General features: G+C 30.0%; 1 protein-coding gene across 2 annotated transcripts; it reads right to left on the bottom strand.

The window, feature by feature from the left end:
* Nucleotides 1-68: 68 nt before the first annotated feature.
* On the bottom strand, nt 69-25,026 carry Edem2 (ER degradation enhancer, mannosidase alpha-like 2). 2 transcript variants are annotated; one of them, XM_074118352.1, is made up of 19 exons: nt 24,884-25,026; nt 24,269-24,655; nt 24,150-24,195; nt 23,970-24,070; nt 23,670-23,822; nt 23,386-23,539; nt 23,084-23,212; nt 21,879-22,082; nt 21,456-21,581; nt 20,836-20,940; nt 19,718-19,905; nt 19,240-19,414; nt 18,632-18,793; nt 7,894-7,992; nt 7,194-7,373; nt 6,790-6,909; nt 5,008-5,239; nt 4,143-4,234; nt 69-2,884 (listed from the first exon to the last, which is right to left on the bottom strand). In XM_074118352.1, exons 2-19 carry the CDS (start codon nt 24,391-24,393, stop codon nt 2,657-2,659), a joined length of 2,619 nt encoding a protein of 872 aa, XP_073974453.1. In that variant the 5' UTR covers nt 24,394-24,655; nt 24,884-25,026; the 3' UTR covers nt 69-2,656. The 2 variants fall into 2 exon arrangements, with proteins under 2 accessions (XP_073974453.1, XP_073974454.1); XM_074118353.1 differs by lacking the exons at nt 6,790-6,909; nt 7,194-7,373.
* Between the last annotated feature and the right edge of the window lie 103 nt (nt 25,027-25,129).

Raw genomic sequence — 25,129 nt, 5'->3', positions numbered from 1 at the left:
AAATAAAACCAATTAGTTAAAATCAACTTATAAATATGTTATGGAAACTGCAAAAGGCGCCGAAAATATAAATTATTTGAAATACATTTATTTGAATGGCAAATAAATTAATTTTACAATTAATAAATGTACATGTAATTGACAATATACATAATAGTAGCTAACAAAATAAAGTAAAAATTAAAATCAATTTAAATATATACAAACCCATAACAATGATAAAACAAGTTGAACCCCCTAGAAACCTCTTAAAACGAAAAACAATGAATTACTCCTTACATTCTGAAATGACAGACAATTCAAAAACAAAGATTATTTCTGTGATAAATTTATTTATTCCAATAAAATTTGTACAATCCTCAACTAATTGCTAATTTATGTACAACCTACTGTACACGGAGTTTAACTTTTACGACGAATTCCTGTACATTACTTTACAGAAGTATATTAACAACTTAAGAAATTTATTTATATTGAATATTTATAATTACAAATATGTATACCGAGCAAGTATATTTACAAAATCAAATATGATGTATCATACACTTTCTACAGTATTAAATAAATGTCTCAAAGTTCAATTAAAGTAGAGCGAATAAAATTTGTTATCTTGATAAAGGTAATTTAAATTACTTTTGCTGTTATGTTAGATTTATATATTTTTTTATTAATCTTTCATTGGAAACCAACATATGTGTATGCAAAATACATAATTCATTGTAACATGCTATAATCAAAATGCACATTTATAGGAAAATGCATTGTAAATTGCATTCATTTTTTGCTAAAAAGTTCTAGATTTTTTTTATATCTATATGTACAGATCATGAAATGAGTTTGTTTAAGTACAAACATGAAAGAGTTGATATTTTTGTTTTTAACAAATACAGTTCATATCCCAGATTACAGTTCTATTCGTATTCGGCAAGAACAAATCTTTTGAGGTACACTGAGAACGAGAGTCTAATTTAGCTTAATATTTTTTTTCCAGTTGCACTAAAAAGCGCATTCTCTTCTGATACACGATTTCGAGGAAACTTAAATTTCGCGGCAACTGCTAGTAGGTTGCATTCTTCCTCTTATAAAAGAAAATACGAAAACTTAGTACAGCTGTTCTAATTTACTTTACTAGATCAACGACCTGGAGCTAGATTATAGTTCAGCACTTTATTCAGCACTTCGAACATACTAAACTTTTCACAAGTATTAAAGCTTAGTTCTAAGTCTCAGTACTTATAAGAGGTGTAAGCAAGCAAAACTTTTCTAGAGCTAAGCTGGAAGATTATTAAATTTTTACAAATTCTAAGAGTAGAAAAATTTAATTAACTAAGATCTTGACTGTTATGCGTCCTTGTTTATTACCAAGCCGGATAATGAAGGAAGTCTAAAAACAATGGAAAATCTAAACCTAAATGGGGAAACAAGAAAACAAAAAGATCAGGACATAACGGTTACGAATAATGGAGTTTAGGAAGGGAGCGCTGAGTGGCCGGAGTGCATTTGTCATTTGTATCTGCAGTAAATACACCAGAATCGTGAAAAGAGGTCCCGTCCAATGTTGGGAAATTAAAATTAATTGAAGATACAATCAATAATAAAAAATCTTCACTTTTTATCAATATTTATCAACTAACCCCAAATAAATTTCGTAAAAATTAGTGATTAAACTTTTTATAAAATGATTCTTTCGATTACCTACAAGCATAATGTAAATTTTTAAAGTATTGAATTTAATATAATTATCTCTGTGATAGAAACTGTTCTAAAATTTTCCAGAAACGAGAATGGCAATAAGGATTATTCAATTTAAGACGGTCAAGAAAAACAGTTTTACACCCATCTAATTGTGCTTATAAGCGGTATAAATAAAAATAGAAACTTCTTCAAGGTAACGCGTCTTTCCATAATCACTGGAATTTAAGAATCTCATATTTAAATTTCTTCTTCGAAATTTTTTGTATTATCGACCAAAGGTAACGTTCATTTAACTGAAAACTATATTTTTGACTAAACGTAATTTTATGATTTTTTTGTAACATCTTTTTTATCTTAAACTCCAGCACCTCATTCTTCACTTCATTTTGCCATTTTTTATTTACAAGTAAGAGAATGCCAATTAATATGCAATTCACATATGATCAAATAGAATAATAATTATCACTGCAATTATCGATTTAATAAAGAACAGAATAACAATTAAAAACTTCATGGTATGATAATGCCCTTAATATAGAGTTTTACTTTGTATGACATGTCAAAAGAAAAAAAAAACACTTATGTAATCCAAAATTATCTGAACCCTTAATATACCGAGCTAACAAGGCAAAAGAAAACTTTTTTGCTGTTCGCAGCACACTGAAATTATATTTTTAACTTAAAAAACTTTTTTGTAAAAATAAAACCTCAAAAGAAAAGTTTTTCGAACCAGAATTTCTAACTGTTATGTTTTACCTTTTCTGTTTTAAAATATTTTTTAAACAATGACAAAACTATTTTAAATCTATTATCATCATCCATTTTTTTTTTTTTTTTTAATTGCAAACAAGTAAAATTAATAAAGTTATAGTCAATTATTTACATTTCCTATAAATTGTGTGTTTTACGAATTAATGTTTCTCGCTGGGTACAGATAGTTTTAGTGACAATAATCTCTTAATTAATTACCAGCAAGTGGTTCTGGCGGTGTAAGAGGAGTTTGTTGTTGTCTGTCTATTTCTTGATTCTGCTGAAGTGTCGAAAGTACTTTTTTCAAAGCTTCAGGTAAAAAAAAACTGTCGGGAACTTTGCTATCTTTTTTCTGTTGAACTTCTTCACTTTGTTGTTGCTGTTCGTGCGGTAAAGGTCTAGTCACAATATCTTCACCTTTCACTTCTACTATTTCACCCTATATAAATGATAGAATTTAATTTATGGGCAATATGCAACGCTAAGATATACAGTGACTCTCAAAAGTTTTCATATACTCTGGTTAGCAGAATTAATGAGACTATAATTTGGAAATTAATAAAGTGAGAAAATCTTTTTTTTTCCTCTAAAATTTAAGTAATCTCGACAAAGAATCCATTTCGAAAAAATACATTCACTGAAATTTTAAGCCGCTAATAAATAAAACAAACAAAAAAAAACAATTTTACCTCACAAAAGTTTTCTTACAGTTGTGAGGAGGGTTCTGCGGAATGCAGGATACAATGCTAGGGTATGCCGCAAAAAACCAATCATTAGCAATGAGAATAAGAAGAAAAGAATTGTCTTCGCAAAGGATGAGAAATTCTGGGATGAAGTGGTTATCAGTGACGAAAGCAAATTTAATTTTTTTGTGATGGGACAGAGGAGGATTGATTTGAATAAAGAGAGTCTACATTTTATTTATAATTTTTTTATTTCGTTAAACCATTTTCTTTAATTTTCTCTACCGCATTTTGCTGGAAATAGATCGGGTATGAAAACTTTTGTCACTGTTTATACAAAGAAATTGTAGCTTTCAGTATGAAGCACCCACACAGCATGCTCTCATACCCAAATTTTCTAAGATTAAAGGGACAATATTCTGCGGATTTTCATAAAATCTAAATTTTTGCAACATAATTAATTCACAAAAACGCAGTATATATATTTTAGTCAATCATAAAATACTTAGAAATGACACTTTAAATACCTAATACCTTCCTTCTCAGAACTCACTCTTGAAACAAAATTTTTACGAGGAACCTTTCAAGCAAAACTGGTCAGCCCTTAAATAAGTATTAGTATATTTAGTTGAAATAATTCAGCTCGATTATTTTTTGAGAAAATCGCGGAAAACTAAGAGATTAAAAATCCTCATTCAGAAAATTCGGAAATATTTAAGCACATATTTTCCAGAGCGTCCCATGATTTTTTATTTTTCTTATTTTTCTCTGTTCACACACAGACGGGAGGAGATTAACTAATAAGTAACAGATCACTTTTTCTTATCAGGAGGTTCACTAAGAGTGTTTTTCAAGTGAAAACTTTATCAAGCTTTTGATAAAATTGTAAAACTTCTTTTATTTAGTGAGAGAAAGTAATAACCTCAAAATAAGAAGCAATAAGTAGAACATATGTCATTAAAAAAAATGATATACCTAGGTATATTTTAAATCCTCATTTATTTTATACATTACCTCGCCCACTCCTTGATTGTATGGCAACAAATTATGTACAGATTTCTCTAAATCTTCATCTTTATCAGTGTCTTTTCCAATAACCAGATCATCTGTAAACATTTGTTCATTATTCGTTCTATCTATTGGACGTTTACCAAAAAAATTGATATTTCCAAATGTTCCATTTAGCAATATGGAATATCTTTCAATAATTAAATATTAAGGAAAGGATTGATTAGCTAGTAGTGGTACAGTGGTTCCTAAAGTAGAATCCTAAAGTAGAAAGAGGCTTTATTTAGATTTTCTCTTCCTAAGAGCTTTTAATAACTCACTAGCGTCGTCTGTAACGAAAAAAACTCCATAATTTGGCAATGTTTCTTAATTTGTACGCCTTGATTTATTACTCTAATTTATTTTTATTATTTTTGCAGATAAAAGAGTAATGGTTAATAGTTTCTTCCTTACTTTGAACCTTTGAGTAACAATACAATTTCACATAAAACTTTACTAACAAGATTCCATGCTGGAATAACAAAAACGTATAAAATCAGCCCACTGGAAAGTAATTTTGTCAAATTATGAAAATAGTAATGCATAAAAAAAAAAAACTTCTTTATTGATCATGTCTTCGTCAGAAATAAAACAAAACCTCAAAAATGAAAATGACAGCACGAATGATGTCAAACATTTTTGGCTTAAAATAAACTGATTTGAGTTGAAAAATTAATTTTTTACATTCTCATTGAAGCGCCTGCCGAGAACCCAAAACTAAAAGACTATGTTTAATTTGAGAGAGTACTACCATTTAGTCGTAGAATTGGTTGTGACTACTCAAAATATAATATATCATAAATGTGTTTAAAATATTTTAAATAGGTGTAACCTTGAGCTGATGAGATGTGTCTGTGTGCCAATGTAACTGGCATGGCTGGATCTCTGTTGAGCGCTACTATGAGACGCGATGCATCGTCGTACATTAGAAAAACCACTGGTATTGTAACATCATCCTTGCCATCTCCAGACATTGCAAACATTGATTTGCCGGATACCCCACCATCTCCTTTTTCATCCATTACTATACCTCCCACAGCACCGGCGGCCATAATTTTTCGTGCCTATCCATGTTACATAATATCAATTTAATTTGATAAAGAGAAAGGCGAATCAGCCATCGAAAGCAAATGATTTTAAACAAACAACAAAAAAATACATACATTTGTATAAAGGTAAAGCATACAATTACTACAATTTGTCAAAATTGGCTAGGAATCGGTTATTGATCGCGTCCTAGCTTCATTTAACACTATTCCTCAAGTCAAAAAAGCTTAAATGTGTGTTAAGAGTGAAGAAATTTCACCAATATGATATAGAAAATAATTCATATTGGAGATGGACTAATCAACCTCTGGTGACAATGTTTCGGCCAAAAAGACCACCTTAAGTTACAACAACCCACTTATTCTTAGCAATCCGCGAAAATAAGTCTCGCGGCTGATGCATTATCAAGGATCTACTGAATGGAAGATGGTGAAAATATATCAAAACAAGAATTAGATTATAATAAAAAGAATTAGAAGATTTGGTGAAAACAAGAAAATGACTGACTCAATCTAAGAGTCAAGCAAAATATTCCACACCCATTACATTGCCCTCAACATTTCATTACCACCTTGGCGAGCCTGTAGCCTCTAGAAGGCTGAAATCAATGCTGTATCAAACCTTATGAAGAACTAAACTTCATTAATAAATAAAAATAAATCAGAGTGTATAAAGCTCTTAGTGAGCTGGTTAATATTTAATTTGTAAATAATAAATAACAGAACATTATCTCCTAATTCACATTCTGTGAAGAGTTAAAATTGAATTAAAATCCCAACCAGATTGTGTAATTTGATCTATTTTTGGGGAAGGTCTGTAGATCCTTAGGAAATTTGTATATTTGAGCGGGATCCTTTTTATGTAATATTAACAATTCAAAACCAATGGGTTGTTTTATTCAAATAGTCTTCATTCATAGCAACTTTAGCACGTACTTATTTATGTTAAATATACTTACTGTCAAAGAAATGTATTAGTTTTCTCTGGCAACTAAAAATGTAGCTATAGATATATCACTTAAATCACTTATTTATTTGTTTTATTCACCAGTTACAGTTCAAAAGGAACTCGGAAATTTTAAAAAGAGGATTATCCATTAAAATGCTCAAGGAGAAAACCTCATTGATTCAGCAAATAAAGAAACAGCGTTATAATTGCAGTGGTTAACGAAAATTGGTTGAAAGATTAGAAAAACTCAATTGTTAAGGATAATTTTATTTATTTTTTCCACCAACTAACAATGCGCGATTTCTGACTACTTGGTTGTACCACAGGTATTCAGCAATATTATTACCGGATATAATTGAGTCACGTAATATCATAATTATAACTAAAAACTTTCTTATTCCTAATGAGTTTTAATTTTTGTCGGCAACAATTATTTTAATATATAAATTCTCCAACGTAAGAAAAATATTATTGTTTAAATGTCAAAGTGTCCTATACTATCAAATCAAAGAGATTAAGTATCAATGCTCTACCTAATAAATTAAAGCTCACATTAGCCAAACTTTCAGTTTCTTCATTAATAAGAACTTTGAATTCAAATGTGCTAACTAATTTTTACCTTTTCTATGAACATACAATCTCCCCGTTGAACTATTGCTATTCTCCCTTTAACTGAAGCAGCATTGGTAAGTGGAGAACATGCCTTGAGTGGCAAAGCCACGCCCACTCTTGATGTGACCTGTACAAAATATGCATGTAATTTTCCGATTTTTTTCGCGAATAAGGTTTTCACTACAGAGAGCATCTACAAGATTATCATAACAGATAATCTTTTATTATAAATGGTTAATGGTGATTAGATACCCTACAATATAATGCTAAGAAAAAGGCACACTAAATATTTCTACTAATTTGGTCATCATCAAAAATTCATAAGGTTTTATTAATAGATAAAAATGAACACTTTTTAAAAACTGGTTGTTTTAACCCAATTATTTTTCTAACGCTAAATTTGGAACTTACCGTATCTTCGCCCCTAAGCTGTTTACCAAAATGTGCCGGCCCTGCAGGTAACATATTTCTTTTACCATTAACCGTATAAATCACTGCTTGTGAAAGGGTTTCCGCACTTTGACTATTGGCTAATTCCAACATCTCACCCATAAAAATCAATCCTTCTTTTGCATCAGCTATACTACGAGCCTGCAAATAAGATGAAAAATTCTACCTTATCTCTTTGCCTAATTTATATAAATTCAGCTTAACTGCGCCGGTAAAAGGGATGACAAATTTTTTCTATATCTCTTTACCCATTTAAATTAAAGAGTATTAAATATTGGAGAAAAATTTGTCATATACTTATTAACACAAATTTTAACTTAACCTTCGACTGAAATCGCAAAAATCAACTGTTAGATACAAAATATAAGAAGTACAGACTTACTTTTTTCAATCGACAAACTATATTTTAAAAAATAATCTACACTTTCACATGAAACCGTAAAAAAACAGTAACTGTAATTTCTATTCATTAAATAAAATTATTACCAAACAAATGTAAAATTACCAAATGAAACTGAGCATTTTACTGGATTTTTATATTTGAATATCTTATGGGATAATAATTTAAGAAATTATTTTGTGATTTAGGCCATTAATATTGTAATAAATAAGTGAAGAAGTCGAAAATAAATCATGAAATGCCAAATTAAAATTAACCTACTTTAGAAAAGGTGTGCAATAGTTGGATTCTCCCATCTTCCAGGTAAGCTATACTGATCCCCATATCTTCAATAATCCTCTTATGATCAGGATTGCCAGACTGAAAGAAAAAATTATAATACAAATCCTTGCATTAACTTACAGATCTATTTTTCAATAATGAAAATGAACTAAAATTTGTTTAAAGAGAATGCATACTTAAAAGTTTAATCTGAAATTAAACTTAATGAAATATCTTCTGTTATTAATAATAAATTGTCTGAGCTCCGTTAAATCCTCTAGCTATTTTAGATTTACATTTTGAATGCAAAACCTTGATCTCATAAAACCTGATACGATTTTAAAATATTTATAGTTCGTTCAGTACTATAAGAAAAATATTTTGCATTTCTTTGACAATGCGTATAGAAACTAAAGCACAGACGTGAGTTAGGTGTGTGCACGGATATGAATGCCTTCAAACCTGAAGGAAGGGAATGTTGAAAAATTGTACATCGTGGTATAAATGCCAACCTCAAAAATAAATCTCAGAAAATCAATCAAAAGAAAAAAGAAGTTATGAATAATGTAATTGCATATAATCGGAAGGACCAATCTGTGGTAGTAATGCCTAATTTGAGAAGCAGGATTAAGTCAAACCATCGATAGGATGGAAAAGTAAGTTTTTCATATTCTAGTTGCTGAAAAAATTAAACAAAAAGCAAATCAGGAGAACTTAAGGAATAATAAAAAATAACTACTTAGTATTTTTCGTATTCTTGAACAGAGATGAGAAAGTCACATATCAATCAATCTTATTAAGTTCACTTGAGATTTGATAAATTTGGCCAAAATCCACTTGACAAAATGGTAAATAAACTACTATGTAATTAGAAACTGTTTCATAGCTGAAGAAAAAATTTTAAAAAAAAATCATGGTAGAATTTCTTTTTGTATTTTCCTTAACTGCTATCCATTTATGATCCTTTCCCACGTCCCAAAAGCTATAAACCGAATCTGGTGAAAAGAAGAGTTACAGAGAGCTAAGCCACGATGGAAACCGTTGGAATTAACCATTAAACCCTTTTGACAAAAAATGTATCTTCCTCTTAAGTCACTCTATGCAGTGCAATTTTAATAAAAGGGTATAATTTTTAGTACTTAAATAATAGTTGTTATTGTTAAGTTCAAATCATATTCAAACAATAAATTATTTATTAGAAAAAACTTTAGTTATTGTCATGCACGAAAAAAACTCTTAATGGAAAGCCTAGTGCTTTTAATTACTAAAACTGCTAGTTAGAAATGACAATGAAATACAATAAAAGCGGAACACAACAAAATATATTAATGTATTTATTTTACATATTTATACAACATTTACAGAAAAAAAAAATTACAAAAATAAAGGTGCTCAGAGGTTACAAATAAAAATAAAATTTTTTTAAATAAATTACCCTATAAATTACATTTTATCGGCAAATTTACAAATGATAATAAAATCTAATGAGATCTCATACACCTCTAAGCACACATTGGAAAATTATCACAATTCTGAATATGGTGCCAAGACAGTTTTAAAAATAAATAAGATAGAAAATCATAAGTGATGTTTCTTGATATTTTTTTGAATGACTTTATATGACTAAAGAAAAAGGCACTTATCAAGTATATGAAATTGTGCGAAGTCTCATTATGTTCGCAAAATTCCATATTTTTATTATTACTATACATACTAAACATAAGTATGTATAAAACTACAATATCATAAAATTTAATCAGTCTATAATTTTGTTTCTTCTCCTGAATGACTTCTATAAAAAACAATGTAACAATTTTAACGTCTAAAAAAAAAAAAATAACTAAAAATACTTCTATATTAATTTATTCTTAACGCGTAAAATATTATTGAGGAAAACAGTAAACTCATTTGTAATAAGGAAACAAATGTAAATATGACGACAACAGCAGTCGGCGAGGGGTTCATGGACTCATTCTGCAAAGACCAAATAAAATTTAGGTAAATAGTAATCATAATATAATTGCTTTAATTACTTCACTCATTTTATGATATACCAGTTTTTATTTAGTCGAAAATTACACGCTTTAATTAAAATGTTTAGTCAAATATTTAATTAATTTTAGCATTTAATTATTTAAAATATGAGTAGTATCTTCAATAGTCTTTATGACATATATACATTAGATATATTTTACAATAGGCTATGTACATGTGAAGACCAGTTTTAGATAACTTAAGAAAAAGTTGAAAAGAAATCTAAAATCCTTAAAAAGCTCAAAAGATAAATAGCATCGAAGGAATTATACCAATTTTAATAACTGAATAAATGCAACTGAAATATCCATTTTCAATGGCCGCAATGATGATACATAATTGTTTTAGGCATTCCTGTTGTACGGGGAAATATTTTTGAATTGAAATTGACTATTTCAAAACAAATACTCGGATGCGAATGACCCTGCAACGTGGTACCTTTTAATCATCAACATCTCTTAAGAGAAGGATAACTAAATACAGCTTAAAACTATTTAATCTAATCTAAGTATTAATTTCGCCATCTGAGAGCTTTCTTTCTTAGAGAATCACCAAAGGTAAGTTAATAAAGAAACGAAATAACTACATTTAATAGCGAGTTTTATGTCCACAAAAAACATAGCGATCTAGTGTTGGAAATGGTAGATAACAACCTTTTCTATAAATTTCTCATATTAACTCATTAAATAAAATTCAAACTTAAAACGGAAATCTAAGTACCCCAATAAATTACCGTACCTATTAGGTTAGTGATGCCCAACCTTTTTAAGCGAGAGGGACAGAATTTGAACTCAAGTGTTGATAAAGGAACTCACCGTTTTCCAATATTCTATATAAGCCAATTTCTTATAAGATTATTGATAATTATAATAGCATTATTAATGATTAAATAATTTACACCTAACCTTATAATTGACTTAAGTCAGCTTTTTTTACAATAATAACAAAATACTTCAAAAATAATGCATGTAAAGCGCCGGTAATAAAACTTCCAGTGGTGAATCTGGCAATAAACACTCTCGATTCTTACAGTAATTATAATTTATGCTTTTCTTAAAACTACTTTACAAAAATTTAGCTGGTGGTAATTGGACTAAGCAGTTTCTGGCTAAGATTAATGTGTAGATCTAGTTGTGACTAGCGAGCCCTCATCGAGCTTTACTCACACACTCAGCACTCTCTCTCTTTCCAAGAAGAAAAAAAAAATCCAGAGAAATATTTGAAATAAATAATTATAGCTTTGATTTTATTGTCGTAGAACAGGTATTTATTATACCTTTAATCAGACTTTAATCCATCATAAAGATAGATTAATCAGTTTGGTGTAGAGATTCGTCTTCACTTATGTGTCTGTCACGCAACTATTCTTGTTAAATACATTTTCAAATAAATATAGGTTTATGTCACACCAGTTAGTAATAAAATAGAAGAGAAAAGCGTTTTGTACGTTTTCCAGTCAGGAAAAATAGAGAAAACTTTAAACATGACTTTCTAAAACTTTGAAATTCTAGCGAAGCTTTCAATGTCCCAACACAGTGAACTGTTTAGAACGGCCACTTTAGAAACAGAGAATTCACAAGAAAACACTTTTTTGGGCAAAATATTCAAATAATAAAGATGATGGGACTTAATGAAAACGAAGTTTAAAGAAAATCGTTTGAACTATTTTGGAAAATATAAATCACATCCTAAAAGATCCGAATCAGAATTACTAAGTTTGGATTTTATTTGACTATTCGGAAATGTAACACTGTTGTAATATTTAATTTGGGAATATCTTATATCTAGGAATTTAAAAGTAAAGAAATAATAATGTTTTACAGTACATCTTTATTGAACATGATTTATTTATTTCGAAATTATCGCTATAGAATAAATAGTTGCTCATAATAGTAGTAATGCAATGTTAATAATGTCAATAACTCTTACTATTAATCCGATTTACTTTTAGGTCTGATAATTGGGTCCGGGTAATGCAGCGGCGAGTCACAGGTTGTGAAGAGCAAGGTATTTATCTAATCCAGAGGTTCACAAACTTATTTCTACCGCCCACTTTGAGAATCAATTATTTTCTAGCGCCCCTTACAATTTTTAACTTTACCACATCTTAAAAATCACAATCGCTATCATTTACTTTAATTTAACTGTAGCGTGTCTTTTCCTGTTTTTTGAGTTCAAACTTACATTTTAAATGAGACCAATGAAACGCAACTTCATAAATAATCTTTAGAAAAACTTTATTCAAATTAATACAAACATTTCAATTTAAAGTTTAAAACTAATTTAATGTGATGGATGAATCTGTTGATTTCTAACAAATTTGTTAATCAAATTTGTCAGGCTCGAATTTACTTAAATACAGCCGAAAGTCACCGCGTTCGGTTACATGCAAACGATTTCTCTTTCTAGTTAACAGCGTTGCCACAGCCCTAAATCCACGTTCACCACAAATACGACGATTCGAATGCTATTAAAAACCGTTGAACAATCGACCACAATCCAGGTACAATTGCGGGATTAGCTTTTTTAGCCAAAATTAACGTTACAACGATATAATTGATCTAGTGAAGTAGGCAGGTTATGTTTTTAATTGAAAGTATAAAGTAATAAAAACACAAATCAGCCATCGCCCGCCCTCAAACCTCTTCAATACCCCCCCCCCCAAAGTTTCATTGGGCCCTTTACCGCCTCCCTGTAGGCCTCCAGCGCCCTCAGGGGGCATTATCGCCCACTTTGCGAAAGACTGATCTAATCACTCCCTCAGTTTCACGCCCAAGTTTGTTTTATTTTTATTTCTATTTTATTACTTATTGTAATTACATAATAACTCAAAAAATGTATAGTCTTAGTATATACATGTATTAAAGCAAATATACACAGAATATATACACATTACTGAGGTGTTACCTCTTTAATACCTGCATTCAAAATGTCAATAAAAAAAAAGTTTAAAAACATGTTTAAATATTTTATGTTGGTTAAGTTTCACTATCTCAAAAATGATTTTCATCTAAAACCAAAGCATTTTATAAAACGAAATTTCACATTTTTTTCATTCATATTTTCTGGAGAAGAAGTGGATCCCTGTGTGTATTCCTTCCTAACATCACTGACAACCCAAATTTATATTTATATCTGGACACCTCTAAACTTAATATTTATTCTATTGTATAATACACTATATTATAAGAATATAGCAAATATTTCAGTCAATATTAATCAGAAGATCAGGATTACAGTCTTCAGTAAGCTTCACCAAATGAAAACTACATCACAAGCAATTAGATAAATGATAATAACTTACGAAGAGAAGTTGTGGGTATAACACTGTACAGTACGATTATGACCAAACTTAATTATAAATTAAATGATTCGACATACTCAAAAAAAGTAGGATGTATTTTCAGGGATCTTTTCTACACACTCTTCTCGACCTAATGAGTGAATCGATTCTTCTATTCCTTTCATACATTTTCTATAGGCGTCTCCAAAACCGTTGAACACCTAAACCATCATCTAACTTTTGGCGTTCTGACTTCATCCATCCTTAACAAGTGCCCCATTATCTTTTGCTGTTTGATTTCTATAGACTGAAGGATGTTCTTTCCACCTTTCAATGCATTCTTGTCCATATTTCTTGCTTTTTCCTTCTAGATATTTCTATCCATTCTTCTACAGTGGATATGTTTATTTCTTTTTTATTTAGAGTTTGCGCTCCTTATGGTACCATTATCTCAAATATTGATTTAAAAATTAAATGCATGGTATGTATCCACAAATATATTTTTACAATGAAGAGCGAAATTGAGCTTTTTTCTCTTATCTCATGAGCGCATGATCTTACAGAAATAAAACGGGAAAAGATCAGCGTAACCTAATTCAGTTATTATCTTGGTAATTTTAAACTATGAAGATTATTAATTTGATAATTTTGATTACGAATTAATTAATTACCATTGTTTATATGAAAATGACTCTTCAAAGCAACAAATATTTTTTTCAACTAAATTTAAAATTTATAAACATGTACTTCTGTTCTAAACTACACTTTTGTTCAAGCATTATTGCTGTCGGTAAAGGCTAAGAATTTAACACACAACTTTAAATTGTGAAGGATGATTAAATAGGAAATTATAATCTACTTAAATAATAAAAAGACCTTTAGGGCAAACAATTTAAAGATGTTTTATGTTTAATAATTCTTTACAAATCTTAAATGTCCTGAGTAGGTAGACTGAGTTAAAAAAAAAAAACATTATTAATACTTTAGTTAAACAATGTTATAGCAGTCTTAACTTTTTTAAACTAGATATCAGATTTTAGTTCAGTGAGTGGCCTGCACAGGCGTCTTATTCAGCAGGTCGCATAATGGGCATAATTTAAGATTCTGGCCTAATATTTGGAAAGAAAAGAAAAAAAATAATGGGCATTCCTTTTTATTACTCGTCAGAGGACTTAAAATCCTAAACAGAATCAAGAATAACAGATAAACATATATCAGTTTTGCCCATCCGCTCCGAGTCAATTTTCACATTTCGATGAACTAATTGGTTTTTATTTTTAAAATTAATTAGGTAGTGGTAATTTGCTCGAAGGTAACTTTCTTACATTTTTTTTGTTTGTATAAAATAAATAGTTTCAGTTAAAAAACATTGTCTAGATGCTGCTGTGCTTAAGTAACATTAACACTAAGTAGCCAACACTATTTTCAAGTAATGGCACGATATCATTCTACAATCCTGTCTGCAAATATGTCTAAATTTTCAAGGTTTAAAAATTTCATATATGTTTAGAATTCCAAAATTCTTAGGATGAAACATATTGTTTCTCAGTTTAATTAAGAATTAAGGATTAAACAAGAGATAAAAACTGTACCAATACAGTATCAAATGTTCATGTAAATAAATTAATAAAATAAAATCTCAAAAAAAATGAAAAGTCTAACCAGTAAAACGTTTTTATGCAAATTTTGGACAAGCAAGGAAAGTTAAGATACTAGAATTAAGAGGTACAACATAATACTATAAATTGTCCCGTGGTTCACACTTCTAAAGTGTTGTATTTGTTTTATTAGTAATACCAGGCCCTGAAGAAGGCAATGAATTTGCCGAAACGGCCGATTTCTCGCTAAATTGAATGCTTAATATAATGTAAATATTAAACCTCTTCAATGCAGTGGGCCTCAGTATTGTACTGGACTATCCACAAATTCGCCGAGACAGATTTGGAAGATACAGAAACAAAACTTAAAAGAAAGGCTGCTGCATTTTTTTAATGCAGTCAAAAATTCATGGGATTGGAATGTGTACGCTAACATTCGGTTGGGGGGGGGGGGGATAGCAGCAAATATTGGGAAACGGTTTTGGTAATGATGCAGGTAAGTCATCTAAGATAGGATTTCTCCAAGTCTAAGCCCGATATGGCAACGCCGAGTAAAAATCAAAATATAAATTATTTTAAAGAAAAATGTACTAGAAAAAAATGATAAACACATCTCAAAAGAGAAAACAGCTTTCTAAAAATGAACAGACAGTTCTCAAAAAGCATTCTAACCAAGAACAAATGGAACTGAAGGATTAGTAGAATACCGATTCTCTGATTTCGTCCATTAGGAACTATTTAAGCATACGATGTTAAGCACATCTGACCCTCTTAAAGGATCTTATTTATAAATTATTTCTAATACTTATAAATGGGCATCACTAATAGTTAAGTGAAAGTAAGGTTGTTTTTTTTTCAAGCTCAAGAAACTAGCGATCAAATAGTGGAGTGATTAGCTAAATATCGCTCCTCCCCAACCTCATGTCTGCTCTGAGATCGGAAACTCCTACTGCACGCATAGATTATAGGAAAGTGGCCATAATTCTGGGCCACTCAGTTTCTATTGAGTATTTAACTATAAATGCACAAATAAATAAATTTGTTCGAAAACAGTCATTAACCACAAAAAAATGTTTTATTACATCTGACTCGCTGTTTTTTTTTTTTTTCTATTCTTCTTAATATTTTTACAATTCATTGTAAATTAAGGTTTATATATATATTTATATACAAACATTAACACATCGGAAATATCTGTAAAAAGACACCTTTAATTAGTAACTTAATTGAAAGATGGAAGTTCTGTCATAAGTAGACATTTTTAATACTGTAAAATGTTTTTTTAAATTCAATTTTAACTTAAATTTACATTATTTAAAATAAAATTTAACAATTTGCTGAAAATGGTGCAAATGAACTGGATACGTAGCCCGATAAAGGTTACATATATACAAATTGCCAGTGTGTGAGTTTTTTCTATTTAAATAAAGTTATTTATTTCTTTAAACTTTCTTATGACGAGAGAAAACACAAGATTTATGAATAAATTTGTAACATGAATAAAAACCACCTTTGATAGTTATCAAATGCACTTTGTTTATTAGGCAGTCATTGCAAAAAATTCTAACATGAAAATTCATTATTACAGAAGCCTTTAGAGAAGTAAAACATTTAATTTTGTGAATCTGATTCTTTATGAGTGTAGCAAAACGAAAAGAAATGATGTTGGGTTTTAGACCCTGTAGATACGGTCTAAAACCCAACATTTTTCACAAACAGATGTAAAAAAAAAAAAAATTAATTAAAAAAAAAAGCATGTATGTAGTCTATTAACACATCAAGTTTGATTGCTATTCACGCGATTGCAGAAAACTGAAAAAAGTCAACAAATATCAAATAGAACAAAAGGGAATCTATTTGGACATTTGAAACTAGTTACTTGCTCATTTTGCGCTATTCCACTCAAGAATGAACTACGGAAAAGGATCTGATGAAACTTCAATTTTCAAATTACAAAAATAAGCAGTTTAAACGATGCTGCAAAAAAAAAAATAAATGAAAAACCGCATTTTAGCAATCATGGCAGATCATGACTCTGCCTTCATTGTGTACATTTAAGCTGGTTCAATGTGAAAAAGAAAGTAAACAAGCAGTAACTAGAGGAAATCAGCACCAGTACAACATAAGAAGAAAAGAACATATTTACTTACTTACGACTAAGTTAAAGAAAACAGAATTGCTTCCGCATGTTGCTTCATAAAGAATTTTGTATAAAATCCCAGTAAATATAAGACAAAACTCCAGATTTTATATAATTTTTTTAAACAATTTTAATAACGAACTGTTTTTACCGCGTAAAAGAGTTCACTAATGCAGAATTGTGGACTTACAAGTTCCAAATTAAGTTAGTAGTTAATATTAAAATGTTAAAGTTCAGAGTCTCACCAAGAGTATATCATGTCACAAGTTTGCTTACATTATTTTATTGTAAAGTATATATATAATTATTTAAGGGCCTTTTATATAATTAGGCATAAAAGAAATTTTAAAAAAATGTTGAATTATTTTTTTATTACTGATAAATTTGATTTGATTTTCCTTATCTTTGGCCCATCTTGGACTCTTTCTAGAGAAATGCACAATGGTATAGTGGATAGTAAAACTGGCTTCTACCTTTAAGTTCTGATGTTAGTTTCAGTTTCTGTCTTACTAGCACAGTATGATGTACTGGAATTGTTCTTCTCAGAGAACCTAAGAAAATCTACCATTAGGAAAAAACCAATGGACAATAATTTATTTTAGAGCAATTCACTAAATATTTAAAATGTATCAAACATTATTTGGGGTATGAGAAGGGCAAGAGAACTCCAAAAGAAATATGTGACACTTAATAACAATTTTTAAAAGAAGATGTTCACTATACAGCTTTTGGTGTGAAACGAAATTTTTGACCTAAATTTTAAAAAATAGAGTCATTTTCTTAAATTTGATGTGGTTAGAAGTAGCACAAGGATGTTAATTGCAAAGCAAAAAAAGGGGATTATTAGCATTTCGTTTTCAAATCAGAGGTGGAAACAATTGAAAAGGATGTACAAATTTACAAACACAAAAAAATAACGAGTTGTGAGCAATATTTTTAAATAACTTCATTCAGCAACTGTTTAAGTATGACTAAAAGTGATAACTAAAGATAACCTGAATTAGAAAGACTAGTACTTCAAATAATAAGGCAAAAAAGAAAAAAATAATCTCAGTAAAGAAGCACTTCTGAATGATAAACTAGTGCAAAATACTTATACTCAGTATCGGAGCTACACCAATATTGATAAAACGAACAAGTTTTGAGTACAATAAGTACAATGATAAACAATAATTGTGTACAATGATACAGAATATTACGATAAAATCTTCAATTTTATTGAAAATATGGATAAAAGTTCAATAAAGGTTCGATAAATGTATTTCATTCAGAACTGACTGTCATATTTGCTAGAAATAGAAAACGATCTGTTTAGGCCAATAATAATTACAATTGCAATGAGAAAATGTTTAAAACTCAAGTTGTCCTGACAAGGTATCCTTTAGTAAAAGAACTTGTTAAGAACACAACTTACCACTTACATATAATATAATGATAGTTTTGGTTTTCAACTGTTGTTAATTGCTGATTTTATAGTACATACTACGTATAATATATCCTATACATTAAATAGCAGTTCTAAAAAAATAATTTTCCTGAGAAAATTTTTCAGATAGATAGGACGTGAACAAAGGGAAAAATCATTGGAACCATTTTGAGAAAAAAAACAAAAAATTAAAGGCGCAGTTCAGGTTGACCGATTTCAATTTCCTGGGTGATAACTATAAAAAACGTATTACTTACTTGAAAATGAAGTGCAGAAAGCCTCCGATGGTTTCGGCCTCCTTCTCTATTGGGGCAGGTATCTTGAACAAAATTTCTTAACGGCCTCCGTACAGCCTCAGGAAACAGTCGCAGTGAGCTTGGACATTGTTGTGCTCGACCATCTAAATCAACTTCTTCAGACTAAAAAAGATGAGAGAACATTATTTTTTTTTTTAATTCCGTGTAGAATCAACTCTAAATTTTCAAGAATAATTACATTCAAATAAGTAATGTCATTTAGAATTTGATCATATATTTAAGCGAATCTGAAATCGTTTAAAAGAAAAGCTAAATTTTACAGCTTTATTATTTTATGAAATAAACTGAAAATTTTGAGATTAAAACAATTTAAACTAAAGTTAGGTTTCCTTAACCATTCTTTAAATTAAAGTGAAGTTTGAAAAATAACAAACTTTTTCCAAAAAAAAATCGTTGGAGCTGATTTCAAGAACTCGCAAAAATAAAATTATTCGATTATTAGAGAGAATGTTTCTTAAAATCAATATGATATGATTCTCTGATTTAATTTTATAGTTCGGCAAAATAAGTAATCAAGTAAAAATTGAGAATAAATGTCAAATACCTACCGAATACATCGAAAATGAAGAGTTGGACGAAGTCACCGTTCTAGCTAAAGTTAACGGCAACAGGTGAGCTTCAGTAGAAAAAATAAAGCGGTCCAAATCAAGTATGAGGTCACTAGGCTCGGTAAATAGCAAATAAAGGTATTTGAACGTTTCCGCCAACACAAATGAATCCATTCTGCAGTAAAAAGTATATAATTATTAAAATTAAAATCCAAGAAACAAAATTAATCAATGAAAATAGTGACTTTTCAGATCGTTATAAAGTAGAAAAAGAAAAACTGTGCTAGTATAGAGGACATTCACAGATGATAATTATGTTATTAAAATCGTATTACAAAAAAATGTAAGAAGGCTTTTTAAACAAGAAAAAAAACAGCTTTTAGTTCACTTCAACTTAAACCATGCATCTTATACGACACATAATTCTACGAACTTCATCCTCACATGTAATATGTCTAATTCATAATGAAATGCCTACCTATCATCATGTTGCCTTGTTCGCACATCCCCAACTGCTGCGTATCCACAAGGAACTCTAGCGTGAGTTTGAAGACCTTTTAGAATCTTCTTTCCAACTTGTAAATAATAATGATCCCCCGTTGCTTTGTATAAGAAATATGTGGATTCCAAAAATTCTGGGCGGAGAGGATACTGACCCCAATGAACCTACACAGAATTTCAGGGTTATTTATGTATGCAGCTTCTTCTAAAAAATTTCTCTTACTTTAGAACCATTATCTAATTAATTTAGAACGCCTTTGGCGTCCAGAGCAGAGCTTTGTTTTCTCAGCGCACTGTTGAACTCCGTACAGTGTTCCCTATGTAGATGTAAAAGCTGAAAGGGCAGAAAGTATGAACGGCATATGCCTAATTTAAACCTTAGCTTACAAGTCACATTATGAATTTAGTTAACCCAAACGTGCACGCTCGAGTAAACTCGAGCGCGCTAAACTGGCCAAACTGTGCACACTCGAGATAATTCGAGCGGCGTTGTACTTTATGCTGCTATAATTTTTCAATATCGAATATAATCGAGAATTGAAAATTATGTGAAAGCAAAGAAAAACAATCGTTATATTGATATTTATCATTTACATGGGATTGTAAGCTATAACACTTACTTATTCAAGTATAAAATATAGCGGTTTTTTCAAAAAAAACTATGCATTAAGGGGTTAAACCTTGTCCTGTAAAAAATGTAGTTTTTACAAAGTTTACTGTTGTATTTTTTAAACGTTTCTCTCCCGTTTTTTATGAGAAATGTTAAGAGGGGTCATAACATCAAGTAAGGAATGAAAATTATTTTTCCTATACGAAAGTCGCGAACAAAAGGTTTTTTTATTACTAAAACTATTTCTAAATAAATCAGACAATTCGGACAGCACAGCCGAAAAACCTATAAATAGAAGAAATTTCTAATTGAGTAAAAAAAGAAATTGAGCAATTTATATACGTATGTATATAAATATCAAAATATTAACAGGAGATGCGGCAATTTAATTGGTTCAAAAAAAATATAGGGCAAGCACTCCTACCCAATTACGTTTGACCAGCAAAACAAAATGTATTCATTTCACCCTTAATATTCACTCTTACTTGAAAGTCTGTAGTAAACGCTTCTGGTATAAAAGTGTGCCTCTGCATTACTTGATATAGCATTTCATGAGTTTCCATAGCAGGTTTCAAATCACCACTAAGTACCTGAAAATAAACAAATGTTTAAATATATTGTAAGGAAGTAGAGACTGCAGTGAAGGTCGCATATTTGGGTACTTTTATTATTTTCGGCTTTGTTTCTGTAACATCTCCCAACTAATGTTTTTAGGACTGGAAAAAATAAATATACTAATATCTGGAATTTACAGTGTCTTCCTAATGCCAACAATTGCCAATATTTTGATGGGGAAAAAGGCAGCCCTAACTTTTCAGCGAATATGGGGGTTATTTGAAGCTTTTTTCCATATTTTGTGGCCTTCCAACATTTCTTTTTTTTCAATTTTGGCGAAGATAAATGAATCTTCAGAACTACAAGATCTTTGTCTTCGAGTTTGTTCTAATTTACCATTTTTCAAACATTTCTGAAATAAACACCTGTTTAAATGGTTGTTTTGACATCACTAGCTGTAAAGCCAAATCCAGCAGATTATATGATTATGTACAAAACTAATTGTTCTCATGATTATCCTTAAGTTCATTAACTTTTAAAGAAAATATACCTGCAATCCTGGCCAGAAAGCAAGTAAAGCATCCATAAAGTTTCTTGAATTAGTATTAGGTCTGTGCATATGAACGTCCAGAAGCATTGGTCCTTGGCTAACATACTTCATTACAGCAGAATAATGCTGAAATAATGGAATCTTACTATTATCTTTAAGTTGACCTTTAATTTATCTAACAAGCCAATTCATATTACATAATTTTCGGATTTTAATATATTTTAAATTGTATATCTTTTTTTTGGAGTTTTGAGTTCATCAACTTAAGAAATTAATTAAATATTAGTAACCTTTTGCGTTACCATTATTATTTAAATGATTTAATAAATTTTAATTTGTTTATTAACCACTTAATAAATCAAATATTTATCCAGCAATTAACAACTGTATATCTAGTAAATAAGTGAAATTCGATAATTTTACCTTGTTGAATCTGGTTAAGTATCTGTGATCACCAAGTAAAACGTACGCTTTTAGACAATATTCATAGTATGAGTCTATACCAGCCCCAACTCCTGAATCTCTGCGCACCCAATCTCCTGAATGTACGTTTAAAACTGTGCCCATCAGATCTGTTGAGCGATGACGCATTTTCCATAATGAAGACATTGCATTATGAGCTTTTTCCTATAAAACAAAAAACATTTACATTAAAAACTAGCTATAATTATGACACCATTATGGGTATAAAACAATTTCACTCAGCAATAACGTACTGTTTTCAATAAAGATTGCATACATTTTTCAATCAACTTTTTTATTAAGCATTTACGAGGCAGATGGTTTTTAAGTAAGTACCGTTTTGAAAAACAAGTATATTTTTCTAACAATTTTATTTTTATATAAAAAAACTACATATACCTTAATCTACTTTTCTACATAATTGCCACTAACATTAAGGCACTTATCGTACCATACAACCATCTTTTGAATCCCATCCACATGATTCCACATTGTGTCTGCCACATGATTTGACAACCACTGCAACACGGCCGTTTTGACCTCATTGTAATCGGGGCGCTGACCACCCAGATGCATCTTCAAACCACAAACAGGTGGTCTACTTACTCAGCATGCCATGCCTTTTGTTTTGGATTGCACGGCAGTTATTTTTAAGGTCTCACAATACATTGCAGAATTTATTGTCACCACGAGGCAAAAAAAAAATCCACAAGAAAGTGCGTTTATGGGTAAGGCAAGTTACTACCACTATTACTTAAATTAAATAATTGAGAATTAATGAGCTTAGAGAATTTTATATTTGAAGAAAATAACGAAGTTGAAAGTGCAATTTTCTTGAAAATTTTGGAGAACGAATTCATAATAAATTACAGTTCCACAAAAACACAATTTTTCTCAAAAATCTCTAGCACTAACATTTAATGCAGTATCATGATTTTTAAAAATGACCAATTGAATATAAGCGAAAGGAACTTTTTGTAATTCGTACAAAAAACACATCACAGTCTTAACATTAATATGACCTTTTGCCTGTAAGCATAGGATGTTTGAACGTATGGACGAATTTATATAAGAACGGACAGATGCCACAGAATAAAGTCACCTTTATATTCAAATTCAATCAGTTAGGATACAAATATAAAATAATCTCATCTTTTAAAACATACTTCGAATATCGGATCGCCGGTAAGTCTCGAAAGAGCTGCCATTTCCAATATCATGGTGCCTGCACAGGCAGTACAGGTTTCTCTAGATGACCATAAGGATGGAGATTTCATGCCATTCCTAAGGTTTACCTAAAACATTAAACATGAAAAAATTTGATTAAAGAATACGTAACATACGACATGCACACTTTTTTTTTAATTATCTTCGAAATTTGTAATACTTTTTAAAACTGACCCTATCAATAAAAAGGCTTTAATTAAGTTCCCTAAAAATATTTATAAAAAAAAAAAATTCTACTTACCCTTGCGTGAGGAATACCGGTAGTGGTATTAAAAGCGGGAAGCAAACGATAACCCAGATCTTTGGCCATCATCAATAGCTCACCACTGTACCACTTCATTACGCCTGCGGTTTGCTGGACATACTCCGCTAAAATGTGTGCTGACAGTAGACCACTGTAGAAAAGAAAAATCGTAATATGAAATAAAGAAACTCCATAAGTAGACCTAGGTGAATTCAATTTCTAAAGATTTTCCTTTTTTTTTAATTTAACAAAGTGTAATTACTAGAAGAATAGAGATTTACCCTAAAACCCTTATGTTGGTTTCAAACACAGATACGACGATGTCATTATCAAAAGTTACATCACGAGACACAAGTTTGACAGCGTGCTCAAATTCAGCCAGATCGCCAAGGATCACCAATGTATCGAGCGTATCAATCATTGTCAGAGAAAAGCTATCATCAAAAACTTACGATTAATATCGATGACTCATTAAATGAAAGAAATAAAACAATCTCTTATGAGGAGCTTACTAATATTAATATTTTTCAATATTGATATTAGTATTTCAATTTTTTTTTTTTTTTTTTTTTTTAACCTACTTTCCTAAAGTATCATCAATGTCTCCTCGGGAAGGGTGGCTGCCTCTATATCTTCCTTGGCAAGATAGTGGCATTAATTCATCAGCAGGATAAGCGTTGTCCTAAAAATAAGATAATATGCTAGCTTTCGTCAACGTATCAAAATTGAAAAATTATAAATAATGTTAGCAATCACTTTACCATGTAGGCCCAGTATGCATGATAGAACATATCTCGGGCTTCTTCTCTGAAAATTAAAAAAAAAAATTAATTATCTTCAACAATTTGTTCTCATAAAAGAGACTTCTTTTTTTTTTTACCTCAAAGCTTCTCTTTCATTCTTCGACATTAAAGATGAGGGTTCTTCTTCTTCAGCAATTACTAACAAAACCGCTACCAAAGTAAACAAAAGTAGCAAAAAAAATACAAATTTCTGAAAGGCCATTTTTACAATTGTGTGCACCAAACATTAATATTTGTTTTGACACTAAAGTTTAAGACATTGTCAAAGAAGGCATCTACATGTAATCTTATAATTATTTGCCAGGATTAATACGTTACAGTTAGGATTTGAAGTGTTCATTTTTACTTGATATTCAATTTCCCATTTACATATTTAAGCATCATATTGAGGGATAAATGTAACACATTAAAGGCATAAATAAACATATCTACGGCATTTGGAGATCAACATATGTAACGAGAACCTGAAAAAATAAACAATGACTTAGAAAAGTACCCAAATTTTTCTTACAAAATGAATAATGAAAGTAGGCCATGGTTAAATTTTTGATAAAGCAAGAGTGTGTATGCTAGGTACAGAAAGTCATGCATCCCACACATTAAACAAGTATGCTGAGATAAATATGAAAAAATTTAAAGCTCAATTTACTCATTAAGCAGAAATAAAAAGAAATTTAATTTCAAGAACTTACTGATTTAATTCCAATATGGTACTGCTAAATTATCTAATTAATTGGTCACGACTGATAATACAATCTAAAATACACATCAGCTGCAAGAGTCTACTGTCTGTGTCTAGTACTTAACCTTCACGTCAACTCTGAAACTAATATAAAAAACATTGGAATTTTCTAAGCTTTATAGAATTTCAATCGAATTACAAAGAAAATTTAGCAAACAATTAGTTATGACTGATAAATTAGATATAAAACAGATTC

The sequence above is a fragment of the Rhodnius prolixus genome, unplaced genomic scaffold (assembly GCF_049639745.1).
Source record: "Rhodnius prolixus isolate KJV_2025 unplaced genomic scaffold, Rpr scaffold_2, whole genome shotgun sequence".
NCBI lineage: Eukaryota > Metazoa > Arthropoda > Insecta > Hemiptera > Reduviidae > Rhodnius > Rhodnius prolixus.
Note: the sequence above shows the minus strand (reverse complement) of the source record. Positions and strands in the feature narration are given on the sequence as shown.